General features: G+C 52.6%; 1 protein-coding gene across 1 annotated transcript; it reads left to right on the top strand.

The window, feature by feature from the left end:
* Positions 1-1,355: 1,355 nt before the first annotated feature.
* LOC309600150 (feather keratin Cos2-3-like) lies at positions 1,356-11,946 on the top strand (the record flags this gene model as incomplete). The annotated part of the gene is made up of 2 exons (XM_082332224.1): positions 1,356-1,434; positions 11,639-11,946. The coding sequence occupies 2 exons, from the start codon at positions 1,356-1,358 to the stop codon at positions 11,944-11,946; spliced, it is 387 nt and encodes a 128-aa protein (XP_082188350.1).
* Between the last annotated feature and the right edge of the window lie 1,303 nt (positions 11,947-13,249).

The following is a 13,249-nucleotide window of genomic DNA, read 5'->3' as shown; positions in this document are numbered from 1 at the left end:
TTCCCTTCCCTTCCCTTCCCTTCCCTTCCCTTCCCTTCCTTCCTTCCCTTCCCTTCCTCTCCCTTCTCTTCTCTCTCTTCTCTTCTCTTCTCTTCTCTTCTCTTCTCTTCTCTTCTCTTCTCTTCTCTTCTCTTCTCTTCTCTTCTCTTCTCTTCTCTTCTCTTCTCTTCTCTTCTCTTCTCTTCTCTTCTCTTCTCTTCTCTTCTCTCTTCTCTTCTCTTCTCTTCTCTTCTCTTCTCTCTTCTCTTCTCTTCCTCTTAGGCTAAACAATCCCAACTCCTTCAGCTTGTCCTCACAGGGGAGGTGCTCCAGCTTCCTAATCATCTTTTGTGGTTCTCCTCTGGACCTGCTCGAGCAGGTCCATGTCTGTCTTATGCTGGGGGCACCAGAGCTGAACACAGTACTCCAGGTGGGGTCTCACGAGAGCAGAGCAGCGGGGACGGAATCACCTCCCTTCACATGCTGCCCATGCTTCTTTTGATGGGCTTTCTGGGCTGCAAGCACACATTGCCAGCTCATACTCAGTTTTTCATCCACCAATACCCCCAACGCCCTTCTCCGCAGGCTGCTTTCAATCCACTCATCAGCCAGGCTGTATCCATGTTTGGGATTGCACCGACCCAGGTTCAGGACCTTGCATTTGGGCTTGTTGAACCTCATGATGTTCGCATGGTCCACACCTCTCTAGACTGTCAAGGTCAAGGTTCTAGGAAAACAACCAGCTGTGGCCTCTGCTGAGGACAGCCAGGGACAACTGTGGCAGGGCTGCAGCGTTATGGGGAAGGACAAGACCCCAGGCATGTCCATGGCATTGCTCGTGTACTCACAGACTGCACAGAGCGCGGACGAGTCAAAACAGACCAGAAATTTTTCCTGAGGGCAGTGTCAGGCAGGATGGGGTCAAAACCTAGGAGCACAATGCGCGCACCTGGAAAGACAACAGCAAGCAACCATTGGGACGGGAAAGAGAAGGACAGGGACCTTCCACATGCACAGGAGAAGCTGGATGTCCAGCTGAGAATTGCTGCAGCTTCTGCCGGAGAAAGACACTTGAAGCAGCCCCACCAGAGTGACCCAGGCCGATGTCATTTGCCTGCCCTGAACCCGTCCAGCACTTGAGCTGAGTCTTCTGCCAGCACTGCTGCATTCCTGCCCTAGAAATCCTGGAGCCTTTCCTCCCAGTGCTCAGAGGAAGCCTTCATTGGGGAATGGGCATGGCCCAAATCTGGAAATGAAAAGGCAGCAGTGCTGGAAACCAAAGCACAGCCCATATCATTAGCTGCGACGGTCTGCATTGAAGATGAGCTTGTCAGAAAATTGTTACCTCTGCAAAGGGTGCCTCTGGTCCTGCAGCAATGAAGGGCAGGTATAAAAGCCAGCCCAACTCTCTGCTCTCTCATCCACTTCTCCTGCCTCCTTCTCCTTGGGAACTAGGTGAGTCTGAAACACCTTCATCCTCCTCTTCCAAAGTGAGACGGACATCTCAGTTTGATGTTGGCTCTGTCCTGTGCTGGGGCTTGGAGTGCCTTGTCATGACAGAGGGAAGCAGGGAGAAGGTCAGCTTAGAGAGAGGTTGGGACATGGATGTGGTGGCTTTTGGCTTACGCACCAGGAGAGAAGTTCCTTGGGTCAGGCTTCTGTTTTTAGGGCCCTGGCTGGCTGAGGCAATGAAGACTCTGGCTCGTGGCACAGCTCCCAGCTCCCCATTCTGTAGTGGCCTTGGTTCCTTTGTGATGGTGTAACCAGGCTGCTCCTCAGCCACCCTTGTGCTATGCTTCCTCCATGCTCTCTCTCCCAGGTGCACCTGCAACCCAGGGACATGTCCTGCTACAACCAGTGCCTGCCCTGCCGGCCCTGCGGCCCGACCCCCGCTGGCCAACAGCTGCAATGAGCCCTGTGTCAGGCAGTGCCAGAACTCCACCGTCGTCATTGAGCCCTCCACTGTGGTGGTGACCCTGCCTGGCCCCATCCTCAGCTCCTTCCCACAGAACACCGTTGTGGGATCCTCCACCTCCGCTGCTGTTGGCAGCATCCTCAGCTCTCAGGGAGTGCCCATCACCTCTGGCTGCTGTGACCTCTCCTGCATCAGCAGCCGCTATAGTGGCAGAAGGTGCCTCCCCTGACAGAGATGCTGAGAAAGTCCCAGGGAGGCACCTTGAGGAACTCAGAGCATGGTGCTGGGCAGAGGGCCATCGATTTTTGGATGTTGTTTTCAGGATAGCTGAATGGTTTTGCCTTTCTTTCCCTTTTCCTTGTTTGCCTTGGTTCACCTGGGCCCCAATGTCCCCCCAAGGCCAGCCTGGTGGGGACCATCTGTCTCCTTTCCCCCTTTTTGGGACAGGCAGACAAACGTCATCCAGGAACGTCTCCACAGCCAAGGACTGCAGACTCTCTCCTGCCCCCAGGGCTCCATGCACTGCTGACCTCCACTTGGAGTGACTTTGTTTCCCCCTTTTGGCTCATTAAAGTTCTGCTGCATTCAAGCCTGGCCTCCGTGTGCTCCTTCCCTCTCTGGACATTCCTCAGTGCCAAAGGAGAAAGGTGTTGCTCTAGAGTGGAAGGGAGTGAGGGCACAAGGCGACCCTTCTCCATTCACAGAGGCATGGGAGGTTTTCACACCCTGCAGAGGCTCCTCTTTTGGGCACCATCCCTTGGAGCTGAGGAAGACATCCCTGGCTGCTCTGCTGCGAGTGAGCATCAGTGCTGTGCCTGTCCACAAATGCCCAGAAAGGCAAGAGGCGCTGAAGGGTCAGGACCCCCATGAGGTCTTGAGGTAGGACATTCCTCTTACTATGGCTGCAGCTGAACTGGGGTGGGGGTGGGGCGGGTGTGGAGCTCTGGAATGTGATTTGCTTTGCAGAACAGCAGGAGTCATAACACAGGGAACAGCCCTTGACATGGCCCATAACTGCTACTCCACCTTCCTCTCCTCTCCACCATCCAGTCTAGGGGCCATGGCCAACAGCCATGGGCAGGAGTAGGAGAGACATGCTATTACAAGGAGTAGCTGCTGAATGTGTCGAGGCTGGAAATTGGAGCTAAGGGGCTAATGGGAGCTGAGGGCTGCCAGCACAGAAATTGGGGCAGTGAAAGGGTGTATTTCTGATGGAGATCAAATTGCTCTGATACAGAGCATGCAGGGGAACATGAAGATCAGCAAGGATGGGGGTAGTAGGTGCACTTCCCAAGAGAGCTGCAGATGGGTGCAGAGCTCTTGACTGCTTCATTGGTCTCCCCAGAGAATCTGTGGTCAGGGATTGGCTGCCATTCTGTGGGCAGAGGATGGTTTTTTACATGGAAATCCCATCCCTTCTGATTGGTTGAAATGCCTCTTGGCAGCCACTACAGTCTCATATCCTATTTCCTCCATGAAAATCCAGATGGCTTGACAAAAATGTACAAGTGAAAGAACAGAAATCCCCACACCACTGTCCTCCACCAAGAGGGAATTGTGGCTAATGAAGCCTATCTCAGAACCACTGCTATGCTACACGTGCTCTCACCACTCACTAATGTTTGCTTAAACTGCCTGTGGTGGGTTGATCTTGGCTGGCTGCCAGGTATCCACCATGTCTCTCTATCACTCTTCCTGCATCAACAAGATAAGGGGAGAAAATACGGTGAAAAGCTCCTGGGTGAAGATAAGGACACAGAGACTCATAACACATTCATAATGCTTTGTCTCTGCTGCTCCTTCCTTTTCATGCTCTTCCCCTGCTGTAGCATTGGATCCCACCCACAGTATACAGTCCTTCATGAACTTCTCCAACATGGGTCCTTCCCACAAGCTGCATTTCTTCAAGACTGTACCCATGGGGTACAGGCCTTCAGGAAGAGCCTGCTCCAGCGGGAGTCCCTCATGGGCCACAGGTCCTGCCAGAAAAACTGCTCCAGTGTGGGCTCATCTCCATGGAGTGCAGCTTCCTTCAGGACACGTCCACCTGCTCCATCTTGGGGTCCTCCATGGGCTGCAGTGTGGATAGCTAGTCCACCATGGTCTGCCATGGGCTGCAGGGAGACAATCTGCATCACCATAGTCTTCACCACAGGCTGTAGGGAATCTCTGCTCTGGCACCTGGAGCACCTTCCTCCCCCTCCTCCTTCACTGATCTTGGTGTTTCTCTCACGTTTTCTCACTCCTCTCTCACAATTGCTGTGCAGCATTTTTTACCCTTTCTTAAATATGTTTTCCCAGCGGTGCCACCAGCTTCACTGCTTGGCTCAGCTTTGGCCAGTAGTGGGTCCATCTTGGAGCTGGAAGTGGCTCTGTCTGACATGTGGGCACCTTCTGGTGTCTTCTCACAGAAGCCATTCCTGCAGACACCACCCCCCACCCCCCCCCCCCGCCGAAAACCTTGCCACATAAACACAACACACTGTCTTTACCCTTATGATATTATGTGCAGAAACTTTGTATGTAAGAACTTTGGCTGTAGCATTAACTCAGCCATCTAGTGGTAACAGAGGAGGCTGCAGGCAGCTTCCACGTGCTACAGGCGATTAAACAACCTGCACCTGCATGCAAAACACAGAGGAAAAAAGACCAGCACATCAAATAAAGCCAGGAAAACAACATAAAAAAGGAATACATGAACATTCACAGGGTAGACAAACCATTTTTTCAACTGCTCTCTAAATTAATGTTGCTTCTGCATTTCTCTGCCTTTTGAAGAGCGGGTATTTACTCTAAAGGGAGTCCAGAGAAAGCCTCACTACTACAAATCACTTCTGATGTCCCAGACTCAGCGTCTGTAGCCCAAGGGGAATCTGGTCTGTCCCAGGCACACAACCCTGTGCTACCACGTGATTTTGTCACTGCTGATCCCTTTGCAAGGGTGGTGGCTGGTCCCAGACCCTTGAGGAGATCACTAAGACAGGTGGAAGCTTCTAAGGCTGTAAGATTTTTCTGATTTTTTTTTGGCCTGTAAAATGGGCATTTGGGAGGCCTATAGCCTATTCTATAGTTTTAAATTATCCTTCACATGCAGACTTGGGACTTGGACATGTTCAGTGTCTGCAAAGGTCATGACAGCTTGGACTCTGCTGTGGTTTCCTCTGTCAGTGGGAAAACAGCTGGCTGAACCACTGTCAAACCCTTGAGCTCACTAAAGCTGACGGGGCTGGCCAGTTCCTTATCCGTTGCCTTAACTGTAGGGTCTGAAGGACTTGCTAGAATCATCTCAAGAGCCTGAGAGCTGGCGTCTGATGCCCTGGTTCTCAGTGGTGTGTGTGCATGTCACATACATGCTCATCTGGCTGTACTCATGTGTTCATTCACATGTACACGTGTGTGCCTGGGGTAATGCACATGCAGGCATGACTGTGTGCAAATAGTGTGTATGTGTGTGTGTGTGTGTGTGTTTGGGCACACCTGTTCATGAGTGTGCATGTGTTTCATGCAGGTGAGTATGGATGTCCGTGACGTTGATCTGCTTATATGTAAGTGTGTGGGCATAGGGTGTGTGGATGGCTGCTTTTATGTATTATCATTTGTGTACAGAAGTGTACACATGTATCTACACAAACATATGCGTGCAGGTGCATGCACGTGTAAGCATGTGTGTTTGAGTATCTGTGCATACACATTGGTATGACGGTGTGGCTGTGCATGTGTCTGCACATGGACTTCTTTGGAAACGTGTACACAGACCTCTGTGGGTGCACACACAAAGGCTGCTCTTCAGGTGCATGTAAACGCATAGGTGTGGTTGTGCCCGTGTGCGGGACCATGTGTGTGCATGCCTGTGAGCGTGCACACCTCTGTGTGTGTGTAGGTATGCATGTGTGTGCACCCATGAGGGGGTGCATGTATGCTTTTTTTTTTTTGGTGGATGAGCCTATGAGGGTGAGTATGCAATTCCCTCCACTCATTGCATTGCATTCATTGGTCCTACTGTAATCATAGTTTATCTCGAGAGTCTAGCTCAATCTTCTCTGTGTCCTCCAGTGAAGCGGTAGTAGGCAGCAAGTACGCCTTCCCTTACTCTTCTCTTCTCCAAGATGAGCAGGCCCAGCTCTCATCCTCTCCTTGCACGTCATGACTCTGGCTACCTGACCATCTTGGTGGCCTCCACACGACTCACGCCTGTTGATCAATATCTTTCCGGGACTGCGGAGCCCCAAACCGGGTGCGCTGCTCCAGATACAGGCTCACAAGTCCCAGACAGAGGAGCAAGATCACTTCTCTGGACTTGCTGGCTACACTCTGAGTAATACAGCTCAGGATGCAGTGTACCTTCTTTGCTGCAAGAGGACACTGCTGTCTCATGTTCAGCTGGGTGCCCAGCAGGACCTCACATCTTTTTGTGCTGAGCTGCTTCCTAGGCAGCCAGCCCCCGGCCTGTACTAGTGTATGGGGTGGTTTGTGCTTGCTTGTGTTGAACTTTTTGTGGTTCTGGTCAGCCCAATTCTCCAATCTGCTCAGATCCCTCTGACTAGCAGCCCTGCCCTATATTGTATTGATGACTCCCTACAATTAGGGATCCTCCGCAAACTTGTTGAGAGTGCACTCCTCCCCACTAGTCAGGTCGTTAATGAAAATATTAAACAGTATTGGTGCCAGTATTGACGCCTGAGGGTTCCCACTGTGGTTATTGGCTGCGGCTGGGCTTTGTGCCAGTGGTCACAACTCCCTGAGCTCAGCAGGCCAGCTAATTTTCCAGCCTCCTTCTTGTCCACCTATCCAGCCCTATCCCACCTGTTTGGTGAGTAGGGTACTATAGGAAAGAGAGTCAAAAGTCGTGCTAAAACTCAAGGCACGCCACACACCCTCCGCAGTACCACTCACCTCCTTATAGAAAGCAATGAAGTCGGTCAGGCATGATTTGCCCTCAGTAGACACGTGAGCTGCTCCCAGTGGTTTTTATTGTCTTCCATGACTTTAGAAAAGGCTTCTGAGAGCTTCTTTTCAGGGACTGAGTGGAGACTGACCAGCCAGCTCCTTGAACACCCTTGGATATATCCCAGCTGGTCCCATGGACGTATCTATGTCCAATTGGTAGTAAGAGCTCCTTAATTCTTTCTTCTACTGTGGGTGCTGCGTCATTCCCAGAGAGTCTACTGGCAGGCTCAGATGATGGGCCTGAGGAGAAGCCATACCAGTAAAAACTGAGGACAAGTATCTGTAGAGCACTTCAGGCTTTTCCCTATGCCATGTTCGTTTAGTTCAGTACCTGTTTGGTCCAAGGTCTCAGCCTCTGCCTGGCACAGCACCAGGCTGATGGGCTGCAAAGGTACATCTGACATTGACTCGGACATGAGGCAGGGCTGTGTCTCACACCAGACAGCACTGACGCTGGAAGCAGATCCACTTGGGCATAGCCTGAATGAGGTTGGCAGGATTTCTCGGCCTTTGTCCCTGTCCATAAAGGAAACCCCATCCTTTTTGAACCACCTAGATCTGGGGAGAGTTGTGTCCTGAGCTGAGCCACTTCTCGGCAACAGGGCCACCAAGAGCCCCAAAGGAGTGACCCAGGCTGACATCATTTGCCTTTGCTGGACTCCTCCAGCAGGTGAGCTGAGTCCTCTGCCCACACTGCTGTGTTTTGCTCCGGAAATGCTTGGGCCTCTCATCCTGCCACGCAAAAGGTGCCTTCCCTGGGGAATGTGCCTGGCATAAAGCAGGAAATGAAAAGACAGCCATTCAGGAAGCCAGAACACAGCCCATCGCATTAGCTGGGATGCTTTGCATTCAAGATGAACTTGTCAGAAAATAATCGCGGCTGCAAGGGATGCCTCTGGCAGCCTGGGGCAGTGAAGGCCCACCATAAAAGGCAGGCCAGCTCCTCGCTCTCTCATCCACTTCTCTTGCCTCCTTCTCCTTGGGAGTCAGGTGAGTCTGAAGACCCTTCTCCTTCTCCACTTCCCTTAAAAGGAGGCCTCACCTTAATGGACCTCTCAGCTGACACCAGTTTTGTCCTATGCCAGCTCTTGAGGATGCTTGTCATGGGAGAGGGAAGTGGGGGGAAGGTTAGACATGGAGGGATGCTGGGACAGTACTGAGGTGGCTTCTGGACTCAGGAGCTAGGCAGTAGCCACATAACACCTGTTGAGTGTGAGCCACCTGAGGTGGCTGGTTTTGGGCCCTGGCAGGATGAGGCCAAGAAGCCCTCATCCATCTCTGCACAGCCTTCACCTCGTGGGCCTGCTTGTTCTTTGGCTCCCTCATGGTGTGTTGAAAGGATGCTCCTCACACATCCCCATGTTTTGCTTCCTCCCTGCCTCTCCCCCAGGTGCACCTCGGATACCAAGACATGTCCTGCTGCGACCAGTGCCTGCCCTGCCGGCCCTGCGGCCCGACCCCGCTGGCCAACAGCTGCAATGAGCCCTGTGTCAGGCAGTGCCAGAACTCCACCGTCATCATCCAGCCCTCCCCCGTGGTGGTGACCCTGCCCGGACCCATCCTCAGCTCCTTCCCGCAGAACACCGTTGTGGGATCCTCCACCTCCGCTGCCGCTGGCAGCATCCTCAGCTCTCAGGGAGTGCCCATCACCTCTGGCTGCTGTGACCTCTCCTGCATCACCAGCCGCTACTGTGGCAGCAGATGCCCCCCTTGCTAAAAGTGCTTACAACGGCCTCGGATAAGGACCCCCAGGAACTCAAAACATGATGCTGGACAGACGATCAAACTTTGTGCCGCTGTTTTAAGAGCAGCTGACCGTCTCTGGCTTGCCCTGCAAGGGCAGACTGGAAGGGACCAGCCTGGGCTCTCAGAAAACATGGCCAAGGTCTACCTTTCCTCTCTTCCACTCACCCGTCTTCTCTCTTCTCTTTGTTGTCTTGTGCTCCCCTCAAAGCGTGCTGCGAGGACCCCAGAAACCAGCCTTGAATGACCTCCTTGCCTGTCTCCCTTTGCCGGGCACGTCGACAGATGCCCTGTGGGAACCCTGCCACAGGAAAAGGGCAACAGATTCTTGGCTTCTCCTGCTCCTCCCCGCACTGGTGGCCTCCACTTGCAGTGACCTCATTTCCCTCTTTACACTCATTAAAGAATTGCTGCAACCCCGTCTTTGTCCCGTGGAGTGTCTTTCATACTGACTGCCAAGGGAGAAAGCCATTGCTTTGGGGGGAAATTAGGAGGGGGGACACAGGGGGACCCTTCATCACTCCTAGAGGCATTGGAGGGTGGGACACACTGCAGCGAGGCCTCTGAAAGAGGCACTGCCTCTTTGAAGCTGAGGAAGACATCCCGAGTTACTCCACAGCCGATGGTCGTCAGTCCTTGCCTTGCTGCGCCTCTGCTCAGAAATACTCCCTTGGCCCTGCAGCATGTCAGGAACAGGAATCCTGACAACTGCTGTCCTCCAGAGAGGAACTGTGGGCACGTTGGAGGCCCTGGGAAGGTGCAAAGAAGACTCTCCTCAGTGGCGCCCAACAACAGGACCACAGGCAATGGGCACAGGCTGAAACACACGAGGCTGTGTCTGAAACATCATGAAACACTTTTTTTTACTGTGAGTGTGACTGAGCACTGGGACAGGTTGCCCAGAGAGGCTGTGGAGTCTCCCTCCTTGGAGATATTCAAGAGCCATCAGAACATAGTTCTCGGTAACCTGCTCTAGGTGACTCTGCTTCAGAAGGGTGGTTGGAGAAGTCACTTCTAGTGGTCCCTTCCAACCTCTACCATTTGGTGATTCTCCACAAGACTTTTTACAAAATAACTTTTCCCACAGTTGCTCTGCCCTTCTGGGATAGCAGAAAAGGGGTGTTTCTAGTGCATGCCCATGATCAAAAGCCATAAAGGAGGCTTTTAAATTTTTAGTCAGTAGTCTTTTGTCATAGATTACTTCCTGCATCTTTCAAAGGGGCCTTGGTTTCTATTGTCCATATCTGCTTGTTCCTGGCGATACAACAATGTTTTATCATGGTCTTTTTAGGGTTGTCACTGTCTAGATTTACACTGTAATCCAACACGAGATCCCTCAGTGCCTCAAAATTGACCTTTTCTCTGTTTGATGCATTTAGAATGATGCCTTTAACCTCTAAATTGCACTTCTCTCTAGACTGCAAGACGCTATAGGATTTAGGGCCTGATGACACAAATGCCACGATATGCTCCTCTGACAGACACGTGCCCATCAACTCACTGAGGAGGGGGTTCCCCGTCCCCTGGATGACTCACAGATATCACGGAGCCTCTGTCAAGATAAAGGTAATGGTCTTGCAGGGCACCTGAGAGATTGTAAAGCTCTAGGTCTGAATATGTTGTGGTGAAGAAACCTATGGAAATGTTAGTATTGTACGCCAGGGTCATGTACCCTTCGGCGTGGTTCCATGAGACGGTGGCTGCATCCTCATCGATAAAAGCACAAGCTGGAGAAAAGAGGTAACTATACAACTCATCTGGTTGTCTTACAATGTTGATGTTGAGTAGGTTGTACCTCTGTCCAAATGTTCCCCACAGAGAATTTAAAAACAGTTTTGCCATTTGATGTTTCATGGAGTTTTTCTTACTGTGTTCAGGCCACAAAATGACATCTTCTTTCTGCCTGTCTGTTCAAGTTTCAATAATTTTCACGTAGCGAGTAATGCCCGATACAAATTAATAACTGTATCCTTCCAGATATTGTCTGGCTCCAAACCTCTGAACCAGCTGGTCCCACTGTGCTCCATGGAAGCCATGAGGTGGACTGCTGCTTCCTCTGCCCCTGCTGTATTTGAGGCTGGGGGCCAAAATGGACCCTTCAAACGCTCCCTCAGGACTTGGGAGGGCAGCAGGCAGCCTCCACAGTGAATCATCCTCATTGTGTTGGGAGGGAGGGATGGAAAGAGAAAGACACAGCATGTCCTCACGCATGGAAAGCCCTTGGGTGACCATCCGAGGATTGTAGGGCTGGGAGCAGCTGGGCCCCTTCCTGTCAATGTGACCCCAGGCAACCCCAGCAGTTTGCCCCAGGCCAACATCACTGCCTTGCATTGGACCCATCCAGGACTTGAGCTGCGTCTTCTGCTGACACTGAGACATTCCTGCCCCAGAAAACCTGGGGCCTCTCAAGCCCAGCACTCAGAAGAAGCCTCTGTGAGGCAACGAGTATGGCATTAGCCAGGAAATGAAAAGGGAGCATCCTGGAAAACAACCACCCTGCCTATGTCATTAGCTGGGATGCGTTCCGTTTGTCACGAGCACCTTAGAAAATTGCCACTTCCGTAGAAGCTACGTGTGGGCCTGGGGCAGGTCCGGGCCACCATAAAAGCCAGCCCAGCTCCCCACTCTCTCATCCACTTCTCTTGCCTCTTTCTCCTTGGGAACCAGGTGAGTCTGAAGCCCTTTCCTTATGTCCTTTTCTGTTCATGCAGATGTGAGGTTCTCCATCCTGTGCTAGGTCATGGTGCTGCTTCTCATGAGGGGCTGAAGACAGGTGAAGGTTTGACTCAGGGAGTGTTTGGGACTTGCCTGAGAAGGCTCTTAATTGAAGAAGTGGGCAGCAGCCTCATTGGGCCAGGTGACACTTTGCAGCACCATGCCTGGATGAGGCCCAGAAACCCTTCTGCCTCACTGCTTAGTTTCTACCTCCTGGCTCAGCAGGTGCCTTTGACACACTTGCAGTGGGGTGATGAGCTCGTGGCAGACTGCTCCTCACATGTGCCTGTGCTCTGATTCCTCTCTGCCCTCTCTCCCAGGTGCACCTCCACCCTCCAGACATGTCCTGCTACGACCAGTGCCTGCCCTGCCGGCCCTGCGGCCCGACCCCGCTGGCCAACAGCTGCAATGAGCCCTGTGTCAGGCAGTGCCAGAACTCCACCGTCGTCATCGAGCCCTCCCCCGTGGTGGTGACCCTGCCCGGACCCATCCTCAGCTCCTTCCCACAGAACACCATTGTGGGATCCTCCACCTCTGCTGCCGTTGGCAGCATCCTCAGCTCTCAGGGAGTGCCCATCACCTCTGGCTGCTGTGACCTCTCCTGCATCACCAGCCGCTACTGTGGCAGCAGATGCCCCCCCTGCTAAAGCCACTGGTGACAGCCTGGATGAGGACGCCCAGGAATGCAGGCCTAGATTCTGGACTGAGGACAGAGCTCCTGGCCATCGATTTTGGAGAGGCTGAGCATGCAGTGCTGCCCTTCCAGAGGAGGTGCAGCTGGGGCTCTCTGAAAACATGGCCAAAGTCTAATTTCCTTGCCTTCCACTCTCTCCCGTCTCTTTCTTGTCTGCTTTTCTTCTGGGCTGTAAGACCCCCCCAGAGCCAATGTGGGGGATCTGCTGACCCCTCTTCCTCCATGGTGCAGGCAGATGGATGCCCTGTGGGATATCTCCTGTGGGCAATGGGCACAGACTTTCAACAGCTGCTAGTGCTCTCCCTGCTCTCATCCCCTCCTCTAGAAGTGATCTCATCTCCTTCTTCAGAGTCATTAAACTTTTCCGCATTTCAGCCTCTGCCTCCACGTAATCCTTCTTTGGTGTCATTGTCTCTAGTTGACAAGGAAGAAAAGCATTGTCTTGGGTGGGGGGAAGTAAGGTGGGGGCACAAGTGGACATTTCATCATTCCCAAAGGAAGGAGAGGGCGGGACACAGGACAAGGAGTCCCTTCCAGTCACTGTCTCTTGGAGCTAAAGAAGACATACTCAGTTCCTCCTAAGCCAGGGGCGATCAGGCCCTGCATTCTGGCATCAGGCCTTTGACACTGTCGCCCACAACATCCTTCTGTCTAAATTGAAGAGAGGTGGCTTTGATGGGTGGACTGTTTGGTGGATGAGGAATTGGTTGGATGGTTGCATCCGGAGGGTAATGGTCAATGGCCCAATGTCCAGATGGAGACGAGTGATGAGTGGTATCCCTCAGGGGTCTGTATTGGGACCAGTACTGCTTGATATCTTCATCAATGACATAGAAAGCGGGATCGAGTGCACCCTCAGCAAGTTTGCGCACAACACCAAGCTGAGTGGTGCAGCTGACACGCCTGAGGGACAGGATGCCATCCAGAGGGACCTGGACAAGCTCGAGAAGTGGGCCCATGTGAACCTCATGAGGTTCAACACGGACAAGTGCAAGGTTCTGCACCTGGGCCGGGGCAACCCCTGGTATCAATACAGGTTGGGGGACAGAGGGATTGAGAGCAGCCTTGCAGAGAAGGACTTGAGGGTACTGGTGGATGAAAAGCTGGACACGAGCCAGCAATGTGTTCTTGCAGCCCAGAAAGCTGTTTCCCGGGCTGCATCCAAAGAAGTGTGGCCAGCAGGTTGAGGGAGGTGATTCTGCCCCTCTAGTCTTCTCTGGTGAGAACCCACCTGGAGTACTTGCATCCAGGTCTGG

Source organism: Platalea leucorodia, assembly GCF_965183815.1.
Source record: "Platalea leucorodia genome assembly, chromosome: 22".
Taxonomy (NCBI): domain Eukaryota; kingdom Metazoa; phylum Chordata; class Aves; order Pelecaniformes; family Threskiornithidae; genus Platalea; species Platalea leucorodia.
Note: the sequence above shows the minus strand (reverse complement) of the source record. Positions and strands in the feature narration are given on the sequence as shown.